Here is a 24016-nt window from a genome sequence, read left to right as displayed (position 1 = left end):
TTTATTTTGATAAAGAAAACTGTAAAACTATAAAAAGTGCTACTGGCACTATTTTTTTATATTAATAGAATTTTTTTTATATTAATAACGTGCTAACTTCACAATCTAAATTTGTGAATCTATAAAATTAACATGATATTCTATTATATTAATATAAAAAAAATAATGATAGTTCCACTCTTTGTGTTTTTATAGTTCTACAGCTCCTTAAAAAATGAAAAAAGAGGTCTACATTAGTTAAGTTGAAAAAACCAAAATTGAAGAAATAGCAGCCAGAACTCTGTTTAAAAATAATCGTAGAGCATAGAATTTTTCTAGAACTAATGAGAAATATCATTAAAATTGAGAAAATCATTAAAATTAATGGCACTTTTTTTCAAGTGTCATGATACATTTAATGTTTGTTTTATATATTTAAAGTCTATTAAAATTGATACTTAATTATTGGAATTTTATTTTCAAATTACATATTGGTACAACTCGAGCAATACTAACGGGTATTTAATTAACAATAAAATCGCTTTCTTTTTTAAATTACTTGATACAAGTTGTTAATTTTTTAATTTACATTGTTAGTTTTAATCATTATCATAATGATAATTAATATATTATTATAAGTAGTAATAATGATATCATAACAAACTATGATAATATCTTGATATTTGCGAGAGAAAAATATGTCGCCACATTGTTAAATGTTTGGTTATATTATTATTTTTAGTAAGTGCATCATCTTTATTTTCGCCTAAATCTATATTCGTTACTAATATTAGTCTATTAGTTCTATCCATTTCCACCCTAACTTTCCCTCTTATGCAAAACTTTGCGAGAATGATTACAAATATCAATTTCAAAATAGTCGGCGAAAAGAATGATACTGTTATGTCCCCCATCCTATGAACAAACTAGGGATAGTTACAACGATTTGAGTCATCGGTATATTTTCTTCCATAGGGATTGGGGTTGGAATGACACGAGACTGTAGTACGCTGATGGTAGCTCAGTATTTCAAGAGGAAGAGAGAATTGGTTGAAATTTTTATCGTCTCAGGAAGTGGCTTAGGTATAGCAGTTATGTCTGCTTTTATAAAAGGAGCAATCACGTACGTACATATTACATAAACACAATTACAATTACATAAATTGTAATAAATATTATCAAGAATTTATTTCAATGTCCTCAATTATTATTTTACAAATACGCATCCATGTAAAATTTTCTTTTATCTAAAAGTATTGTGATTAATCACAGAATATGTGTATATATTAATTAATATAAAAAAAAATTCTGCGATTAATTACAATACTTTTCGTCATTGAAAGAAACCAGTTAAAGTTCACATAAAAATTTTTTATTACAGTAAAATCGGATGGCGACTTGGCCTTCAAGCTGTTACAGGGGTGGTCTTTCTCACTTTTATTCTCGGCACTTTTTACCGTAGCGCTTCACTGTATCATCCTCAACGAAGAGCAATTTTACATTTGAAAAATCAAAAACGCAAGATAAAGGATAAAAACAAAGCCACCGACAAACCACCGTTTTTCGATTTTAGCACTTTGAAAAGTAAAACGGTGCGGATTCTTTTAGTATCTACCAGTATTTCGGCATTCGGAATCAATACGCCGATATTTTATCTGGTAACTATGACGAATGAATTTGAAAGTATAAGTGACGCCATATGTATTCTATCTACGTTCTACGTTTTTTATTTAATCAACAATTCATGCGAAACAAATTTTCTATTATTTTAAAACATTAGTAGCGACCCAATAAAGCAGGAAATATTTTGAACGTTAGCTTCAGTAACGTTGTAACAATGTTATAACGTTGCTACAATGTTGCTGAAATGTTTCAAGATGTTTCTTGCTTACTGGGGAAATTACACCAAAATTGAACGGACTTGAATCTCCTAAATATTATTTAAACATAAAATACTATTTCCTTCTATAACAGTTATTTTTAACTGTCTAAATGCAATTATGCAATTATTAAACGATTACTTAAAATAATAAAAATTCATAATTTACTGTAATTGTAATACAAATTAGTACATATTGACTTGTTTTCTCGACCTTAATCACAAAAAACGATAAATATTAAAATTCGTTGCACATATATTGCATAAATGATTTTTTATGCAGGCGCATCAAGCGGAAGAGGAAGGTCTTGGTGATACTGTCGTTCTACTACAAGCTTATCTCGGGTTAGCTTGGACTCTTGGCTGCGTAGCTTTTGGACTTCTAGTCGTTCATCGCAACGTTGAATGCAGGATAGCCCGCCAATATCTTACACAAGCAGCAGTCTTTGTGTGCGGACTTTGCATTCTCGCTCTTACTGCCGTTCAAGGAAATTATCACGGATACGTTATGTTCGCATGGATTTATGGTAAAGTCTCATTAATTACTGTTTTATTGAATAATATACATATAAGAAGATAATTTCTAGATACAGAGATAATTTCTGGATTTGGACTTTGTCTTTTTTCCGAAGTAATAAAATTTATGAAAAATTTATGATTTAACGTCGAAATTCTTAAAGTTACTATAGCAAAAGAGAAGTAATACGGCTCTAATGCAAGAGATCTGCCTTTTCTTCTGTGCCTTTCGCAATAATAAAATATTTTAAGAGCACATTACGAGTAATAAAAAAATACTGATTTTCCCATAGGCATCTTCTGCGGCGGCTATCATTACAGTCTGAAGATGTATACATACGAAAGAGTAAGAGCGCGGAATTTTGCCAGAACATGGGGTTTTGTTCAATGCTCTCAAGCGATACCAATTGCAATCGGAGTACCAATATCAGGTAAAAAAAGTCTAATATAGTAATACTTATATCTTAACGAGTATAATTAGTCTGAAAAATTTATAGTGAGTAATTGTCTCATTCAATCGATACTGTCTCATTTTAATCAACGATGAAGTGTTTCTCTTCTAACGAAATTTTTAAAAAATTAAACAAAAAACGATTCTTTGAAATATCAGCATTCAATTCTATTCCTTAATAACCATCTTAAAATATCGAGCAGTTTCACACTGCATTATAATGCAGAGTGAGGACAAATATTGTATATTTTACAGGATACATAAATGTAGGTTGTGGTGGTAAAGCTGGCTACTACTTCAGCTCGACATGTGTTCTAGTTGGCAGTTTTACACTCTTCTTCATTGATTTGCATAGAAGAAATTTATCAAGACATAAACACACCAGAGCTAATGGTAAAAAACATATATGCTCCTCGGACAGTTGTCCTCAACGACGAAGATTATCGTTCAGTCAAGAACCTAAAAACGAGGGAACTCACATAGCCGCTGCTGGAGCAGCCGGAACGACGGCTGCAGCACTCATTCTAGGGGCCGATATTGCTCCAGCACAAGGTATGTTTTTTCTTTTATATTCTTTTTCCAATTTTTATAATGAATAAAAAGAAAAGAAAAATTGAGAGAGAAAGAGAGAGAACATAGAAAAAAATTCTTATTAAATATTATTTTATTGTTTATAATAATTAGACCAAAACTTTTGTCGAATCTGAACCTAAATACTCGGCTGCATATCAATTTCAACCGAAACCGAAATTTAAAAAATAGGAATCCTATAAAGACCATATGTATAGATAGGTCATGCCTATACATTATATACTTTTTCTTCATAATTTATTGAAACAATAATTAAATTTGGACTGAAATTTCGATTGTGTGTCAATTTTGGCCAAAGAATATAAGTACTTCTTCTTCATAAACATCATAATTTAGTTATTAAAACAATAATTACACACATGTTAAAATTAATATTTATGAAGAAGAGCTATATGATTTTAGTCAAAACTGACACGTAATGAGTTCATTTTCAGTTTCGGTAAAAGTTTCGATCGGACTCTAATAATAACGTATTTTATCTTATTTGTAATAACATATTTTACCCCTCAATCTTAACAATACAATATTGCAACAATATTATTACAACATTTGTGATATTATTGCAGTATTCCTGGAACGCTGCAATTATAGACATAGTATATCTAGACCAAACATCTACAATTATTTGAGGAATAGGAGTAAAGCACATTGAAAAGAACTCACTCAATTTTGTAATCGTGTATTCTCTCATTCATGAAGATGCGATATCTGTGATGAATATGCTATATCTATGATTGTTATATTGGAATAATCTTGCTGTATGAGTATATAATCTCAAACTCTCATCGTTACACTATTACTTTTGATTCTTTTTGTACTATTTTTTGAAATATTTATCATTGATTCTCATATTAATAGTAACTCAAGAAAAAAATATAACTTCACTAAATCTCTGATTTTTTCGTATTACCTACTTATATAATACATTCAATCTTTCAAATAGCTAAATTAATATTTTTATTTTCGTTTGTATAACAAATGAGGCACATTGTAAAATGCAAAATAAAACTTTGCATAGTAATGATATTATAAATGCACTGAATACTCAACATAGCTATTGTTTTACTATCCTAGGTGAAGGAATAGATGCTTTAGGAATAGATAAACCAGAACTCACGTGTATCTCGGAGGAAGGTATCGCTGACATGGATTTACCTGATAATTTACTGGAAGATTTCGATTATATAGGCGATTGTATAACTTCGTGCAACAAGGTCGAGAACTACCTTATGCTCTCAGAATTCGAAAACAATCTGATTGCTGAGATGCCAATTATTATGGATCGTTGTGGACGCAGATGGTCACTGGGTCGATCCAAGACAAATCAATCCAATTGCGGTCAGATTAGTGGCGTTCAATCAACAACTAATGAGCAAGATGTCAAACCGAAATGGCGTTTCATGAATGTACCACCTAATACTAACACCAGAACAATTACTGTTATTGACGAAGCTAGTACATAATTCCGAGCACGGATAATGGAACATTAATCTTATGAAAAAATGCTACTGGATTCGCAAAAAAAAACGATTGAAAATAATTAAAAAACTATTCAAATACTATATTCAAATACTATATTCGTTTCAATTTCTCACTTATCCAATAGTTTTATCCATGACAGTAAACAAGAGAGATTAGAAAAATAACTATATATGTGTGAATGAAGATAATACGCAAAATACGAAACTTGTAGCATATTTTTAATATAATTTTTTTTAAATACAATATAAAATTGAAATTAAATACGATCATAAAATAAAAAAATGTATATTACACAGAAAATTTAAAAACTTAAAAATATTTTAACTTTAATTTTTAAATATAAATTAAATACATTACAATTCTAAACAATGCGGAACAAAAATGTACCTTATTGAATGCACTACCAGGAATAATTAAAAAATTATCCATTCTCATTTATTAAATTTTTATATAATAAATATCAGACGTTTAAAAGACATCTAGACATTTTCTGACATTAAAAAAAAAATGAAGGCTAAAAATATTTTATATCAAATTTATTAAATCAAATTTTTTAACCGCTGTTTGTTATTAGAACATACACACCTTCTATTGAACTTTCAAAAAAAATATTATGAAAAAATAAAAAAGGATCAGTGGAATATGAAATACTGACTGAGTTATTCCGGCCATATATATAATCTATTAATATTTAATTGTAAATTATTAAAGTGTCCTCAATTGTTCATCCGTCATTTATTTAAATATACATAAAAGTTATAGTAGTTATAAAGAACAGACAATGATATGCTAATTTATGTAACTTAATACAGTGAAAACGTAATCCGATAACACGGGTCATTTGATTCGCGCAATGTAATTAAGGACAATAACATCAGCTTTCGACAAAAAAAAACCACGGAAACCGTCCAGAAAAAAACAACATTTGATTCGCGTCAACGTATCTTTTTAAATTTCTTATTAATTGTCCGAAATAAAAAATAATCTGTCATTATTATTAATTTAATTTATCAATGATATTATGCTTTCGAAGAATAGCAAGTTTAATAGTTACATAAATGAATGGTAAACTCTTTGTACGAATATTGCGATTTACAATGATTGTTATCGATTGATAAGGCAGATGAAAATACAATCGTAGTGGGCATAATATTGTCCTTCTAAATTAATTTGAACAATATATTAATTGAATTATTTGATATTCTCTTCAATTTGATGACTTTTTGTTTAATTTTTTACGTATTTATCTGAATCTATAAAAATTGATTCTATCTAATTTAATTTCCTGATTTATTAAGTAAAATTCAATAAAGTAATATAAAGAATATATTTTATCAGATATTTTATGAGAACAATTTAAATCTTAATTGTTTATTTATAAACGATCGAAATATGTACCTTTGGCTACAATTGTACAGCTAAATAAGCGCAAACTGTGCAAATGTATGAAAAGATTGTATGTAGACACATTAGTTTAAGTTTTGGGAACTAGTCCGATCGCATTTAAAATTTAATGCGTCGTGAAAATATAAAAATACGAAATAAATACGTAAATATTATTATTCACGACGTTTTCTTTTTTGATTCACGTAATGAAATCAATGATGGACTTCAGATATAATAATGTGCATCTATTAATTTATTTATCAAACTATTTATATTATAAGTATGTAAATACTTGATATTCATGCCATGTATATACACTGAATTTTAAGTGTATCTATTTTAAATTAAATGATTAAATGCCGATAATATTAAATATATAATAATCATCGGTATAGATTAGTATGATGTCTATAAAAAGCGTGTCTTTCACTAATTGATATGCAAAAAAGCAAAATTATGTTTTTGTTGAAATATAATATAACTTTATCGAATACGTAAAGATTGTTTATATTAATTAAACAATAAGAATAAAACAAAGTATAAATTTCGTAAATATTCGAATATTAATTATTTAATTAATGAAAACGAATATTTAAGCAATAAAATAATAAATATTTAAGATACGCTTATTTATGAATATACTTGTTTTTAGAATTATTTACAAAAAGAATGGTAAGTATCTAAAAATTTAATCAGACAGATTTAAAAATAACTTTTTTAGACTATCAAAATAATTATGTAAAATTTAAAGAGTGTGAGAAATATATATAGCGCACATATATATACACACACATATATACATACACATCTTTTTATACAAGCAAATTATATACACATATAAAAGTTGTATTTATAATATTTTATTTTTATTGAACAACATATTTTTATAATTGATTTACTCTGTTATTATTTGTTATTATTTTTTCGTTATAAACTAAACTTAAAAAATAAAAATCTCTAACGTTTTTGTATAAGTACTTTAAAAATATTCAAAATGACATATTTTAAAATAACACTTAAAATTTCCAAACATTTCCATTAGAGCACAGATAAAAAAATACTTATTAAAATTTATTCTTATAGAAACAACTTTTAAAGTAAACCATCATCATTAAATTTGTATTACTTTTAAATGCTATCTAGAATAACCTGTAAAATTTTTCATAATTTTTTTGATATTTTAAAATATGTATAGTGCATCTTTAAGTATTCATGACTATACAAAAAATTTTGACTACAGTTCAAGTTCATGACTACAAACAATAATTAGTAACCAATTTGAGCGTTCTACATAATTATTTGAATAGTTCAAAAATAACTACGTTTAGATCTGTATCTCCAGCTAAATTTTTAGATATTTCAACAAAACTTCCAATTAATATACAAATTAATAACATTAAAAATTGATGTCCTTTAAAAGACAGTGTAAAATTCGCCGAACAAGAAATTTTATATCCAGTTTGAATTATAAATGTCTTTTCCACGCTCTCAAATTAAGTGAGTCCCTATGATCGTAGGAAACTTACTTAAAAGATATTAAAAAAAACAACAGAAAAGTTAATTGAGAAATTAAAAATAAAAGAAAACATGTTTATTTTTTTATAGTTTTGATATATATAAATTGCTAAGTCAAGAATGTTGTATTAAATTTTTCTGAGATTCGGTTTACATAAAAAAAATACCTGTATAGGTATTAAATAATTACTTAGCAAAAATAATTATCAAACTTGTCTATAATGAAAAGCAAATCGCTAAATATATTCTAGTGAAAAATAAAATTGAAAAATTGCAGAACGTATTGTATTGTCGTAATGTTGTTGATATAAAAATGTGATTCGAATATGTAATTATACATGCGTTACTTTATTCTTTCATATCCTAATTACAGATTTTTTATATCTCTCTACTTTTTTATATCTCTCTTAAAAAGTCTTTTAATTTTAAGTCGGCGTTTTATCAGTACGGAACAGCCGTAACTCGATAATGGACGCAGAAATGCAGTCTGAAATTACAGTCGAATTAGAAACAGCACGATCAAATGGCCCCATTACCATTCCAATGAATGTGATATCGATAGCGTTGCGTTAATTGCGAATTCCTAGTCTACTCACTAGTTTCAAACGAAGCGTATATTTGTTGTGCACGGTTCGTTATGTTTAATTTAGTGAGAAATTCATTAAAGAATTATATCTTTGAATCATCCATCGATCGATTCTTTTCCTATAAAGTATGTTCCAAAATATATTTAAAAATAAAAATAGATAATTCGTGCTTCACAAAAAAAATTCAAAGTAATAAAATGTAAAAAGTTAAGTTTCTTATATTAATTACAAGGCTTTAAATATTCAAAAAGTGTAATCTTATATACTTATATATTATTCTTTCAATTCATCTCCATTTTTTATTGGAAATCGGTTTTCATAATTTGAAGTATAGGTATACGAAATCTAATAAAAAAATAAGCGAACTTTTTTAATTACTCGGCAACAGAGTGTCCTAGCGACGTGCAGTTTGCAGTACTACAATCGTTATAATTTTCCGAGTAACTTTTTTTAAATTGTTTACATCTCGTTTAGTTTCAGAGTTATTGCTATTTGAGTGCAACATATTTTAGTGTTCGTGATGATTTTCGTTTCGAAATGAATTTTTGCAATTTTTGCCTCAAGGTTAAACAATCAACCGTCAGTACTACGATGGCGTTTTGAAAAGATTGCGCAAAAAAATTCGCAAAAAGAGACCATAGTTGTAGCGAGACAACTCCTTCACCATGACAATGCGCCTGCCCACTTAACTTTATCAATTCGCAAGTTTTGTGCCAAAAATCAGACTGTCCTCCCTCAGATCTTGCTCCTTGTGACTTTTTCTTGTTCCCAAAATTAAAATCAGTTTCCAAAAAATTCAGTTCGAGGCGAAAATCGCCACGAACATTAAAACACGTCGCACTCAAATAGCAATAACTCTGAAACTAAACGAGATGTAAACAATTTTAAAAAAGCCAGTTACTCGGAAGATTATAACGATTGTAGTGATGCAAACCGCATGTCGCTAAGACACTCTGTTGCTGAGTAATTAAAAAAGTTCGCTTATTTTTTTATCAGACTTCGTATATATTTAATTAACTAAATTTACTAAATAATTCATTATTGATTTGATCAAAATAAATTAAAAAATAATTTAAAATTCATTTCTCTTTGATTAGTGATTTTTAAATATATGATGATAATTGAAATAAGATGATAATTTCGTCCGACTTATCATTTGATACTAATTTAAACAATAAATATTATTAGTCGTTATTTCTTATTCCTTAAAAAATTCTCATGGAAATATATTAAAAAATAAACTAAATTTCGCATGACCACACATATATCATATATTACACGTCTCACGTTAATTAACACGCAATAGTGTGCGTGGCGATTGGTACGGTGCGAACGATAAGAGGTAGTACAGCGACAGACAGTCGCTACAAGACGCCTCACGATCAAATGTCCCTGTGGCATGAATCTTGATAACATATTCTTAGAAAAAAAGCCACTAACTACACAAAATTTTCAAGGTAAGTCGATATGCTTTTATAAAGTAATTTCCGGTATTCTTTTTACAATAGAATTTTATGGTAGAATTTTGATCGCATTTTTTTTACAAATTTCCATTTTATTATCTTTAAAATAAATTTCATTTCTTATTTTGAAACTTAATATAATGAAGTTTTGTGCTAAAAACTTGATCGTACAACCTCTTAAATGTTTCACTAATATGGGCGATTCGATATAATAAATGATTCCATGAAATTAGTTATAAAAAATGATCTATTTATAAAATCTATTTGTACTTATTCTTCCTGTAGTTGACGCATTTATATATGTATATTTTCATGTATGATTCATTAGTACTTCGGTATAATTAGAGAATATAATTTTCTACTGTTAATGTTACCAATTGGTATCATAAAACGAACATTATAAATCACAAAGAGGATCCTGCCTAAGGGTCCTCTGGGTCATCTGTATCCTTTACGACTATTACTGAACGGCTATGTATCACTTCAATCTCTTTTTCAATCAATTAAATCGCGTCTCTTTATCATTTTTTTTTTATGTTTGATCCATCGATCAAAATTATTGTATTGCCACTAAGCTTAATCAATCCAATAAGCAATATAGCAAAAAATGCATTGAATCCAAGCGTAGATGTAGAACGCATCGAACTATATAAGAATAACACGAGATAAGAACAATGCGTCTTACAGCATTGAGGGCGAAAGGAGAATGGCGTATGGGAAATTGCACGTATTACCATTGAGTCTCTTCATCTTAATCCCAGTGACATTTGTAATTACGTAAGTCCGCAAAATTTAAATGATGGTTAGATCAAATTATTACGATAAATTAAATTATTACAAAAGCTGCTATATATATATATATATATATATATATACATACACATTTTTCCAGGATAGATAAAAATGTATATTGCAGCCTTTTATTAATAAGTCTTGATTTGAAATATCCTCTTTGTATACTCAATTAGTTATTCCTTTTTTCAAAACGTGAAAATCATTATTAAACATGAAATTCCCAGCAAATAATGAATATAATATAGATGTCAAATATATATATTTATATAATTATATATAATAGTTATTATATATATTTACTCTTATTTATATAGAATTCATGACTGTGACTCAATCATTATTAACATGAGCATAATAAAAAATTAGAAAATATTTATTTCAGAATCTTTAAAAACAAGATAAGCAGAAATTGCTTAGTTTATTTAAAAATAAATAAATCAACTTTGATACTATTTTATCTTTTATATAAATGATGTTAAATTATTATCAATCTGTTTCTTTTAAAATAAAAGTAATCATCTCCGATATCAAAATATTCGCAATAAAATACAATTATATAAGATATACTTAACAAAAATCTGCTTATTCGTTTAATGCAAAACATTATTTTCTTTCATTATATACATCTAATTCAAAGAGTTCCAAAAATTAAATTGAACTTATATTCGATATCTGCGTCTCTTTATAAGATAAATAAGATATAAATATCATGTACAAAAATCAATTGAAAATTAAGAAAAATTATTTGATTTTTAAATGTCTATAGCAAATACACGTCGCAGAATTATTTAACGATCAAGAGCTAACCATAAAAGAACTTTGCAAGCAGTCAAAGAAGTCGAAGAAACCTGAAGCATTATATACTCGCTCACGCTACTCAAGTTTACAGTTTACAAATGGCTCATGTTTCAGATACACTATATCGGTGCAATGGGACCACGTGGTACCTGGATTTCCTTATATATCAGAGACTGGCACATTGTCACCAGAATCCTGCATATTCGCACAATGTCTGAACATCGCGGCTCTTTTACGTATGTAAACACAATTCCAAGAACTTTAAACTAATTATAAGTGAAATTTATCTCTTACTTTAGACAGAGAATTTAAGTCACGAGTCATATAAATGAAAATGAAATCTATGAATTAATTATTAGATAGTTACAAATATATAAAAAAATCTAAAAAAAAGTGTAAAGAATGATTGGGAAAAATGGAGGTAAAAATAACTTCAAAAAAGTTTTCTTGAACGCAATAAAAAGAATTCAATTTGCATCTTCTATACAGTCGGATGCTGTGTTTACATCAGGCATCGACAAGTACTGCAATGGCAGATAGAAAGAGGCCACGATCTCGTAGACAAAAAAGTTATTGCAGTGACAACGTGCTGCGGAATCCTTGCTTGCTTTGGCCTCGATATACTCGCCAATTTTCAAGAAGCCCGCGTAATCGCGGCTCATATGATTGGAGCGATGACTTGCTTTTCTGCTGGCACTCTTTATTTCTGTCTTCAGGTATATGTACCGTGATGCGAATCATTACGTTTTATCGCGAACGTTTCAATGTCAAAGACAACATTAATTTATTGATGATATTGCATCATTTTTTCGCACAGAGCCAATTGAACATTTGAGCTAGCAATATCAGTATGGCTTTCTTTCCGGTCAATCAACATTCGATACTAGGAGGCTTTTCTTATATTTCTTATCAAATTTTTAAATTTTCATTTTACTATCATGTTCCTTCTACTGTTATTTTATTTTAATTTTATTATTATATTTTCGTTATTTTTTTAACTTTATATTTCTTTTATTTTTATATAATATAAAATATAATTTTAATATTTAAGTTCTATTCTGGTTTATTTAATCGCTTTGCACAAACTTAATACAATAATACTTTAAAGGAGTAAATAAGCTCCATGAATATTTTCATATAAAAAAAATAATTTTATCACTAATTAAAAACAACAAAAATGATTTATATATTATTATAAGATAATTATCTGTTTAGACATATCTGAGCTACAAGATGATACCAGCTGTGAATGGTATAATTATTGTTTATTTGCGCGCAATTCTCTCAGCTCTTACATTAATATTGACGATCGCTACAATTATTCCTGGCTACATCTCGATGTCAGAATTTCAAGGTATGTAAATGCATGTTATTATAAAAACTATAATTTTTATAATGTGTAATCTACCTATATAGTTATAATTTATAACATATCCTTAGACCGAAATTTCTCAGTTATTCACATAGTGAATGAGTACATATCAAATATTTTTTTAATTTACGTTAGACATGAATGCAAATTAAATATATATAAGACTTTTAACTTTATCATTAAATAAAATGTGAATTAAACCGAAGATAACTCGAATATTTTTTTAAAAAATTCAAGTAATCAAAATATAACTGTTACGCAGGTAACGATTACAAAAAGTGGTTACCGGCAGATGGTGGTTGGGGCTGGCACGTCGCGAGTACTATATGTGAATGGATTCTCGCGATCGTCTATTGCGCGTTTCTTCTTACTTTCGTTCCAGAATTCCGATTAATTAATTTTGAAGACCCCGTTGTTACGGTACCTTGATTTTTTACCACTATTCATAGTAACGAACATTTCATTCAGAAAACTACGTTTATGCATATACATATAATTAAAATACATAATTTTATTTTAGCTAATATATTTGGATAAAATTGAGACAACCTCAGACAAACCGGAAGGAATCACGCCACAAGACACGTAAATTTTTTGTAATATAATTAATATAATTAATATAATTAATATAATTAATATATAAATGATCTTTATCCTTCAAAGTAAGACCTATTTACATAATTATGACTCTAAGTTCTATTTGGAATTCTGATTTAAAATGTGTGGCAATTCTTAAGTCAGAGTTACGTTATTATTATTACTAAAAAAATAAAAAATTTATTAAATAAAAATTTATTAAACAAATAAAATATATTTTATAAATAATTTATCTTACATTTTTCTATCATCTTCCTATTACATTTATTTTTCAATTCCTTTTTTTTCTATATTTATATATTTAAGAATTTTGTTTAAAAGAAATTATTTGTTATATTTTTTCTGAGACTTTAATTAAATATGTGTTATATTGTTTTAACAGTATTATATTTAATATATAATGTTTCACACAATCATACAAAATATATTCTATAAAATATATTCTATAAAAGATTAGTAAATATTGTAATAAAAAAAAATTTCTTTAAAAAAGAAAAAATATACATCAAATGTATAAAAAAGGTATCCACGATTAAGTTTATCCTAATCTGTTATAACTTATCTATCTTAAGGCAACGGATGTATGGAATGCATCATTTATCATACATTTATTTATCATATATTTTATTAAATTGGTGCATATATGCATTTAAATATATAGTGTATTAATGAAATTACCACACATCCGTTATCTCAATAAAAACATCAATTCATCACTCACCAATCCGATACGCAACAGCGGAGATCTGCAACGTCGCTACGATGTGATTCTGTAACAAATAAATTAAAATCCAAATTAAAACAAAGCAGAAAAATCAATTAATATTTTAAAAAATATTTATTAACGCAAAGTTCTTTTAAAAATTATCGTATAATTTTCAAAATACATAATTTTTATAAGCATCGATTTTATAAAAATAATTATACATTTTCTAAAAAAAAATCTTAAAAATGTATATTTATAGAATTTCAAAATAATTTTAAATAATTCTTTTCTTCTAATTATCATTTTTAAATCATTGTAAAATAAAACAATTCAAGAATAAACAGAAGAAAGATACTGATATTACACAAAAATGATATTTACCGTAAGGTTGCTCCGCCGGTGCCCGATGCCTCTCCCAGACCTCCTCCTCCTCTCAGAATTGGGTGACATCCTCTCGCACGAGACACTCGCGTAAAACATTCGCGAATAATACACTACAATCGCGCGCGGACTAATTATTTATAAAAGTCTTTCGCGTCGAACTAGAATTCCACCGAATAGGTTTTATGAAAAATCCATTAGTCCGATAACTTCAACGGCACTCCCGAAACAAACATGCGACGCGACGAACCGACTGCGGTTCGTTCATTTTCAATTAAATCGGCGACGAGGGTACGTTAGCTTCCCCATCATTGAATTTTTACATGAAGAGAATGTGATTTTACTTAAGTATTTAAAAATTTATCTAGGTATATTATTCAGATAGATACGAAAATTTTTAGATACTTGAGAAAAATCATTATTTTCGTGTAAATATCCTCTGGGTCCTCTTACTACCACGTAAAAGTCGTACCCGTGAGAGGGAAGATGTCATCTGAAAAATATAACACATATAGTTATTATCTATAATATATTACTATGCAATTATCGATTAACTTTTAGAAATATATATCAAATACACGTCAATTTGTCACCATTACGAAATAAATTCAGAGCAGATAAAAGGGCTGAATCTTTTATTACGATGTCTATAAGATATAATTAGAGTCGATGGAATAAGCCAGAGATAAAAAAAAAATAGGAATATTTCTTTTATTACCGACAAATAATTCCAAAGTTACACTTAATTTCTTATACGAATCGTATAAAGAAAGATGTAAAAAAACAAAAAATTAATTAAATTATGATATATATATAAACTATAATATTAGTTCTCAAAGTAGAAATAGCATGGATTGCGTTATTTGCATGAGAGTATTTATTAGCGTTGCTTTTTATGACTCGTGTGATATCATTCGAAGAACATAATCGAGATATACTCAAGCGAGAGAAAAATTTACGTTAAACAAAAATAATTGTCGTTCGTAATTGTCGCGAAATCGTAATAAATTCTGTTTTCTAACGCGTTTTGATTCCAAATGAACCGTACGAAATATCTATTTCATAGTATATGATTGTCATCTCGATCCTTCTATGAATAATTAATCGTGCGAGCTAATAATCGTATACTAAACATAAAAGTACAACGTTTCGTACATTATCTAGCATTTTTCGCAATTACGTTTCAAAAAGAAATGTGAAAAAAAGCGGCACGCGACACAGTTACCTGCCTGTACGAGTGTCGATAATGGAATGACTGCGCAGTGACTACTGACTACACGTAAACATGACGTCGTCTGCCTGCCCGGCCGCGTCAAAGCAAACCACAAGGTCGCGTGCCGATCAACTGTCGAAATATTAACGCGTATTACAAAATAAGTAATCTAATCGTTACATTTTAAATATTCTCCGATGAATAGATTTTATTGCATGAATAGGTTTTTGGTTTACTTCTTACATTCGTTACGCACTCAGCTCATGAATATTTTAGATATTTCAATTATGTTGCGATAAGCGATTATTATAGTTCATTATAACTTCTTATTATACGAAATCTTCGCAATGTATACAATATTTTTAATAAAAGATTGATGTCTTGCGGCTTTTTATTACTTTCGTATCGTTTAATTCTATCATTTATCTCTTATTTCGCATTCTTAACTCTATCCAGCAAACGAGAATGGATTAAAATGAATTGAAATTTTTTTCTATCTGAATGCGTATTTTAAATAGTGAATACTTTTTTTGGATTCAATTGGATTCAATTAGATTGAAAAACTGCAAAATTTTGAATTGAACAGTATTAACAATGCAGAAAAAACTAATATTATTTTTAGATTGAAAGGCATAGAGAGGCTCCATACAATTTCCATAAATGAATAAAAATGCATTCAGGATTGAAAAGCATTCATTTTAACATTCGTGAATTGATATTTCTGAAAATCTGAATTCTCCATTTCAATTCATTTCAATCCATTCTTGTTTGCTGGGTGCTACACATTCTTTTTTTTTTCTATCCTTGATACATACATACTCAGGTCTTTGGGACCCCATATTTGTTACCGTAATTTCCGTAAAAATGAACATATTTCAATTAATTTTTTTTTTCAATTAATGGAGAATTAATTAAGGAACAAGTCCATAATATATAAAAGTCATATAAAATTAAGGAGCTTCGAGATATATAGATTCAAAGAAGAAAAAAGTTCAGAAACACGATTTATAAAATTACACTGGAGTTTCTAGGATCCCAGTGTGTATAGCTAGTATTAATTCGCACTATTATTTCATTACCTAATTAGAAACGAAATACGTTTGCAACAGACATAGACATATAGAATGTAGGAATTACAAATTACTGTTTTATTTAAATTGGTATCATATTTTGAATTTATTGCTAATTTAATTAATAATTAGAAATTACTAACTGATTATTTGCTATAATTATACAGTGTATATATGAAATCAGAAAATAAAATCAACTGAGCGACAAGAATTAATATTCTTTCAATTGTAAAATAAAATTGAAAATTTTTAAAAGCGCGTAAAATTAAATAATGTAATAACAGTCTATTATTAATTACCATTAAGAATTACCAATGAGTGAGTTCAGAGTTAGACAAGATCCCGTCTCTGATTAATTTGCGAAACGTGCGACGTCCCAAGCGTCTAACTTCTCTCCACGTTCGAGGACGACTGACCTTTCGCCGAGATCATTATAATTCGAACTAGTCATACTAATACAAGGCTAATAACAAATTGAAAAAAATGGTAAAACTGTTTAGGGGACCTCGCTCCAATCATTCTAGCTTTGACACATCTTATCAAGGCCATTACTCTGAATAATACTCAAAAGATTTTAGCTGTCATTGTTTATTAAAGTTATTAATATCAAATGTGATTATATCATGTTTTACTACAAATAGGACCAGATGGTATTAACATTTATTTTGAAATTTTATTTATTTTGAAAAAACTGTATTTACATATTATAATTTAACATTTAATATTAAATTTTCTAATTGTAATAATTAAAAAATCGACGTACAAGCTGTAATGATAATAAAAGCGTACTGAGCATATGATACATTTCCTTTTATAAAAAGGGAATCATATCTATCGAATGAGAGTAAATTACCGATAGTAAGTATAAATACTGGACAATGTGTTTTATAATATTATTAATATCAATTATTTGTCATTCTTTACATTAATGTTGCTCGTTTTTTTCCCAAGTTTCTCAAAATAAGATTCTTTATTTTATAAATAATTCATTACATATAATTTAGTAAAAAATATTTAATGATAAATTTCATAAAGTTATTAAAAATAAAATAAAATCACTTCTCTTTTTATTTCCAGCAATAACATTAATTTAAAAACAAAGAATTAAAAAAGACTTAACAATATATATTTTTTATTTCAACTGTTCCAAGAAAAGAAAAAAACAGTTCAAATTTTCTAATCCATATTTCCTAATTCTAATTTCTGATTTTCGTGTTTCTCAAATAATAATGTTAATTAAAATTATTTTATTAAAAATTTTTTATTAAAATTTGCATCATCAACATTTCTTGAAATGATTTGTGCATAATTTTACAAATATTTGAAATCAAATTTAATCTACAATCATATAAAAAACAGATTTAACTTTATCATTAAAACAATATAATTTTGGAGTAAATAAAATGAAGATTTTTTTTACAAAAAATCCTGTCAAAATTTGTCAAGTTTAAAATTTGTATCTTGCAGAAATAACTATCAACAATTTTTAATACTTTACATTAAAAAGAATATATACAATTTAATTTAATTTAAATTTTGATACCATTTTGATTCTTAACCCAACTACTATTTAATTAATATAATTTCTTTATTAAATAAAACTTGTGAATGAACCGTATTAAATTTTTATTTTACATGTAAATATTCGGTTACTAATTTATTAACAATAAGCTTGAAATCAAATTTAGCAATCGTTTGGCGATTGTCCAATTGTTCGTATAGTCATCGCTATTAATCTTGAAGAGCAACACGTCATAGTAACAGGAAGCGACTAAGACAGCGCTCACAAAGTAGTACGATAAATAGTCTTCGGCGAACGTGTTGATCGGACAGTAACGACGCCGACGCGACGGTAGCAAGGACGGCGGCGCAGCTGCCGAGAACGTCGTTTTCACTGACGCAACATTGATCGCGCACCTCTACGGACTATAACCTGTGCATTTTCCAACGTTTCGTTGCGATTCTGCGAAATTTTGCCGTCCGATAAAATTCAACTAAGGTCTATTCATCAACCTATATCTCACGTCTAAATTTCTGATTGTACGCAATATCATCTATTATTATTTGGGCGGCGTGTGCTCCGAAAAATAAAGACCATGAAGAGCTCCGACTAATAGTCTGAACAACCCCACGAACGAAACCCGACAAAGGTGGAATCATCGCTTTCGGAGTAAAAGTTTTGTGTAACACCACCCGATGTGTTAAGTGTGTTGCAGTTTTGGTATGATCTGATTCTTTAAATGTTAGAAAATAATAGAGAATTGATTGGTAATTTGTGGCGCGACGAACGTTCTTGCGCAGCGTAAAATATAAATAAACAGAAATGTATTATTATTGTTGTGTTATAAACATAATCGAGATACCACACACACGTCTCTTCTCTCTCTTTTTCTCTCTCTCTCTCTCTCGAATTTATTTTTATTTTATGATGAACGGAAAAAGAGAGAGAGAGAGAGAGAGATTATTCAATGAGAATTTTTACCTTATCATATCCGCTTCCGCTTCATGGCCTTTATGCTTATTCACATGTTTTTACTTTTTCATACAGATAACAATTGCATAACAGTTTACGCGTTCTTTAAACATGACATGTCGCGAATATTTTTATCAACGTCATATTATTATATTTATATAAATGCATAAATGACTACCCCAATATATTTCAGACAGACTCGGTACGATTCCTTAATGCATCAAATTAAATAAATTATTAATATTATTAAATTTATCGAGATTTAGTAGATGTTATAATGAGATATTTATTGTTGGCTTAAATTGTTGTTCACATTGTCTATGTTATTTCTATATATAGTGAATGCAAAGTATTCATATAGAGAAGATATCTTTTTAAAAATATATAATATAATCTATTTTATTCTTAATCTATTTTATTCTTTATTAATAAATTGCTTATTAATATAAACTCAAAAAAAATTATTTTTTAAAAGTTAATATTAATAAGCAATTTATTGACAAAGAATAAAATAGATTGTACATTTTTAAAAATTATTTTACCTACAAAGACATGTAATAATTTATATATATATATATATATATATATATATATATATCTTAAAAATATATAAAAATTTTAAATGGAGTAAAAATGCTCGTATATTTTCTTAAAAAAATTAACACAATGTTATGGTTTATTTCGAGTTATAATTAAATTAACTTAAAATTAATATAATTGAAACGACTTGAATTTCGGTTTACAAAGCCTTCTTTAGTGTCAACGCAGAAATATAATCTCACATTAACAAATAACGAATAACAAATACAAAATTTAAAAATCTTCAATGGTGAAGTCTAAATATAAAAAAAAAATAAAAGAATATGAAAAAATACAAAAAAAAAAGAAAAATTCGAACGTCAATAAGTATCCTGCCAGATGACAAAAAACTAGGAACATTTGGATACTTCAGTCAATAGTAGATCAAGTATGTTCATCAATAAAAATAGATTTGCCAAATTCCTCGATTGAAATCGAAAATCCAGTTTGTCACAGACTTGTATCAAACGATTTGGGAATTCTTTTATTACGAATATTTTATGATATTCTGTAGAAACAAATAGATTTAAGATATATTAGTGAAAAAAAAGTACAGAATCAAGTAATAATTTATGATAATTTATATAAAATACTGTAATCTAAATTCTCCAACAAAGATCCGGTTAAGTACAAAATAAAGATATTGACTGTCTCTCGTTTGAAAATTAACTAATAATGTGACGTGTAGATCAAATAAAAGTAAGTCAATAAAATCGAATGTAAAAACAAGTCTATTCAAAACTGTAACCATTTATGTTCTCATGTATTGTCAAGTATGTTAAAATAAGAGTTATCCAATAACTCAGTATCTTTCAATAAATTTAAATCGTTTTTTTGTTTTTTAATGTGTATCACTTCAGAAATATTTCTTTTACGATAATTCTTTTCAAAATCAAGAATACTAACTTTCCAATTAAAGTCGTGATTAATTTCAGTAATATGTTTCGAGATTACTGAGTGCTTGGACAGTCCAATTTTATATTATTGCGATGTTCTTTAATTCTTGTCTGCAATTGTTTCTTCGTTTGGCCAACATACGATTTTTTTATATTTTTACCATTGAAGGTTTTAAATTTTGTATCCGTTATTCGTTATTCATTAATGTGAGATTATATTTCTGCGTTGCGATATTGAAGAAGGCTTTGTAAGTCGAAACGTTTGTTCAATTATATTAATTTTAAGTTAATTTAATTATAGCTCAAAATAAGCCATGACATTATGTTAATTTAAAAAAAAAATTTAAAATTTTATTATATTATTTGGACGCACAAAAAGTATTCCATACAATCGAGAAATTTAGCTTCTAAAGTCAAGAACATGCCAGACTCTTTTATTTATATTAGAACAAAATGTATTTAAATATTATAAAATTATCATTAAATTGCTAATATCATATAATAAATTGTATCTGTGTCATAAAGTTAATTACAGTATTATATAAAATATTGTTCAAGCACATGTGAAGGTAAAAATTATCTCTCTTACAGAATTATTCAAAGAACGTCGATGGCATTTGAATTGTGACACTGCCCTTGATTCAATCGTTGCAAAGATTGATACTAATGAGGAGAGAATTAAAAGGCCTATGAATAGTCATCAAAGAGTGAATGACCGTTATTCAACAGCTGCACCGATGCGAGATTCTCTCCGATAGCGGCGTCGATCGTAGACGTCGGCGATTGACGTCATTATCATTATCATCGGCTTAATAATAACAACGATTACACATCGAAATCATGGAGAAGCAGGAGTTCTTCGCAAATCTACAATATCTGCCAATCGCTGTTTTTATCTCCTTGCCTACAGTTTTCATTTCAACGTAAGTCCAAATAGTTAATAAATTATTAAAAATTTTATATATTTATAATAATTTATTAATATCTGTTAATTCATTAATATCTATATTATTGTATTTATTAATGTCTTGTGTATAAGAGAGGATGGTACACGCGCGCTCATTTCTATCTAAGTCAACTTCTATCAAATTATTCAAAAAAGTTATTTCACAATTCGCAGATATGTAATAGCTGTCTTACTAGGACACGTGGAAGCTGGTTTTCCTTACATTTCTGATACAGCGACTTACGCACCAGAAAGTTCTATCTTCTCTCAAGCTGTCAACTTGATCACTATTCTCAGTAAGTAAAATATATGTCTACAATGTATTTTCCATAAACAATATAATATCTCATCCACGAACATTTTATATATATTTTTTATATCACATCAATGAGTTTTCAAAATAATCATAATCCGAATAGCTGCACCGAGATTATATTACTGTTTACAATTAATAACATTTACTATTTACAGTAACATTTCTCTCACTATTAAAATAAGGAAACTTTGCTGTTATTTAATTGAAGTTTATTATTTAAAGTATGTTAAAAAAAATCATGAAAATTATAATAAAGTTATAACTGCTGTAATAGATAATAAACAATCATATCGTAACATATAAATTTTATGCATCATTAAAACTAATCGCAACTCGTTTTATATTGCAGTGGGTTTTGCGATCTATATAAGATATTCCCAAGTTAAGGAATGCATTAGCTCTGAGTCACCTACAGATTCTTTGCTTGCAAAATGGAATTATTGGGCTTTAATTTTCGGCCTCATGTCAACCGCCGGTCTGTCAATCGTCGCAAACTTTCAAGAGACATCAGTAATAATAGTTCATCTAATCGGTGCATTTCTCTGCTTCGGAAGTGGTACCGCATATTTTTGGACCCAGGTACGTATGAAAAAATTACATGCTCCAAACAACGCGAAAGTTTATTAAATGCTTATTGACATGTAAAGATTTAATACAGAATAAACAAATAAAAAATATATAATTTAACTGTAGATATAAGAATAAAATCGATTGCTAGCATAACAAAATAGGTAAAAGAAGCTGATATTCATCAGCTAAAAATGAGCTGATTATCTTTTTGTTACAGGCGGTATGTTCATTCTGCTTGTACCCATCAGGATGCTCGTTACGAATTGCACAGCTTCGTACGGCATTATCGACTTTCTGTACTGTGTGCTTTATTGTGATCACCATCACAGGCGTATTGGCTCATTCGGCCTATAAGGGTTGGTTCATTAATTAATTTTTAATTATTATTTGCATTGCATGTAGTAGTGTTAATATTAAAAATATATCCTGTAGGAACAAATCCCCAAAAATGGAACAAGGAGGATGGCGGCTGGGAGTTGCATGTGGTTAGCACCATAACTGAATGGCTTTGTGCAATAGCGTTTTGCACTTATATCTTAACATTCACGGAAGAGTTTAGGGATATCAGAATAATTCCTCCAAAGGTAATTTTTATGAATAATACATTTTAATACAGTAAAAAATATTTTATGTTCAATAATAAAGACTTAATTTTTTTGGAAAATGTAATATTTGCTACAAATATATTGTAGCAATTTATTAAAAAAAAAATATATTTGATATTATAAAGGAAATTTTAAGACACTAAATTTTAAAAAATTTTCTTTTTTATTTTTAAAACAATAGAGTATATAGTTTCGTACCTTCTATTAAGGAATCATGAATACATTTTTTATTATTTACGTATCTGCTAACAGGTAATATGTAATATGCACCGATTGAATTCGACTAACGAAATATTGAACGAGAGCCAAGATTCCACCGTGGTTCACGATCAAACGAATCCATCAACTAGTACCTGATCGTTCATAGGCAGAGGCGCCGGCTATGTCAATCTTCTCTCGCATTTGCCGGTTGACACACCCTGTCCCGGCTATCGGTACCGCGAATCCAGAGACAATTTGCTGGACGAAGCGGCACCGCTGGTAGCCACAACACCGCCAGCGCTGCACAATAACGCCGAGAGAAATTCCGACGTCCTCTGCCCGGTAGAAATACATGTACATGATCCTACAATACGTGAACGACGTCGACGTTCCATAAACCATCATACCGAGAAGCGACACCAAAGAATCGATGTCGAGGGCAGTTCGAAGAGATGGATCGATCTCGACGAGAATGTGTTGGACGGTTATATCTTAATCGACGACAGAAATCTTGGTCCTTCAGTTCCTGAGATTGATGGTGAGGAATTGCCATATCCTGAGGATGCCACTGATGATGATGACGATGAAGATGATGGTAATCAAGACGAAGATACTGATAGTCATGGCAGATTCAAGTGGTCGATGCACG

At 28.3% G+C, this 24016-nt stretch overlaps 3 protein-coding genes and 1 long non-coding RNA gene across 11 annotated transcripts in view; 3 read left to right on the top strand and 1 right to left on the bottom strand.

Annotated features, from left to right (window-relative positions):
• The window catches only part of LOC105150071 (uncharacterized), a 74829-nt gene extending 69851 nt beyond the window's left edge, over nt 1-4978 (top strand). For both annotated transcript variants that reach the window (XM_087404678.1, XM_011062892.2), the window contains exons 3-8: nt 955-1102; nt 1361-1637; nt 2142-2385; nt 2668-2805; nt 3081-3377; nt 4491-4978. In XM_087404678.1, the coding sequence (XP_087260804.1) occupies nt 955-1102; nt 1361-1637; nt 2142-2385; nt 2668-2805; nt 3081-3377; nt 4491-4879 (1493 nt within the window). In that variant the 3' untranslated portion in view covers nt 4880-4978. The remainder of the gene's footprint in view (nt 1-954; nt 1103-1360; nt 1638-2141; nt 2386-2667; nt 2806-3080; nt 3378-4490) is intronic.
• The window catches only part of LOC147910252 (uncharacterized), a 322413-nt gene that overhangs the window by 250770 nt on the left and 47627 nt on the right, over nt 1-24016 (bottom strand). For all 6 annotated transcript variants that reach the window (XR_015544623.1, XR_015544622.1, XR_015544621.1 and 3 more), the window contains 2 exons: nt 14499-14991; nt 14133-14181 (listed from right to left, as the gene is read on the bottom strand). This is a non-coding gene — a long non-coding RNA (uncharacterized LOC147910252). The remainder of the gene's footprint in view (nt 1-14132; nt 14182-14498; nt 14992-24016) is intronic.
• LOC105150055 (DNA damage-regulated autophagy modulator protein 1) lies at nt 9716-14176 on the top strand. The gene is made up of 7 exons (XM_011062863.2): nt 9716-9843; nt 10537-10626; nt 11557-11678; nt 11932-12158; nt 12658-12796; nt 13077-13234; nt 13335-14176. Exons 2-7 carry the CDS (start codon nt 10556-10558, stop codon nt 13401-13403), a joined length of 786 nt encoding a protein of 261 aa, XP_011061165.1. The 5' UTR covers nt 9716-9843; nt 10537-10555; the 3' UTR covers nt 13404-14176.
• On the top strand, nt 18581-23581 carry LOC105150056 (DNA damage-regulated autophagy modulator protein 2). 2 transcript variants are annotated; one of them, XM_087404700.1, is made up of 7 exons: nt 18581-18780; nt 21321-21652; nt 21850-21971; nt 22341-22570; nt 22779-22917; nt 22994-23145; nt 23419-23581. In XM_087404700.1, exons 2-7 carry the CDS (start codon nt 21570-21572, stop codon nt 23521-23523), a joined length of 831 nt encoding a protein of 276 aa, XP_087260826.1. In that variant the 5' UTR covers nt 18581-18780; nt 21321-21569; the 3' UTR covers nt 23524-23581. The 2 variants fall into 2 exon arrangements, with proteins under 2 accessions (XP_087260826.1, XP_011061166.1); XM_011062864.2 differs by having other exon boundaries at nt 18581-19002.

The sequence above is a fragment of the Acromyrmex echinatior genome, chromosome 3, assembly GCF_024713525.1.
Source record: "Acromyrmex echinatior isolate Ae372 chromosome 3, ASM2471352v2, whole genome shotgun sequence".
Taxonomy (NCBI): domain Eukaryota; kingdom Metazoa; phylum Arthropoda; class Insecta; order Hymenoptera; family Formicidae; genus Acromyrmex; species Acromyrmex echinatior.
Note: the sequence above shows the minus strand (reverse complement) of the source record. Positions and strands in the feature narration are given on the sequence as shown.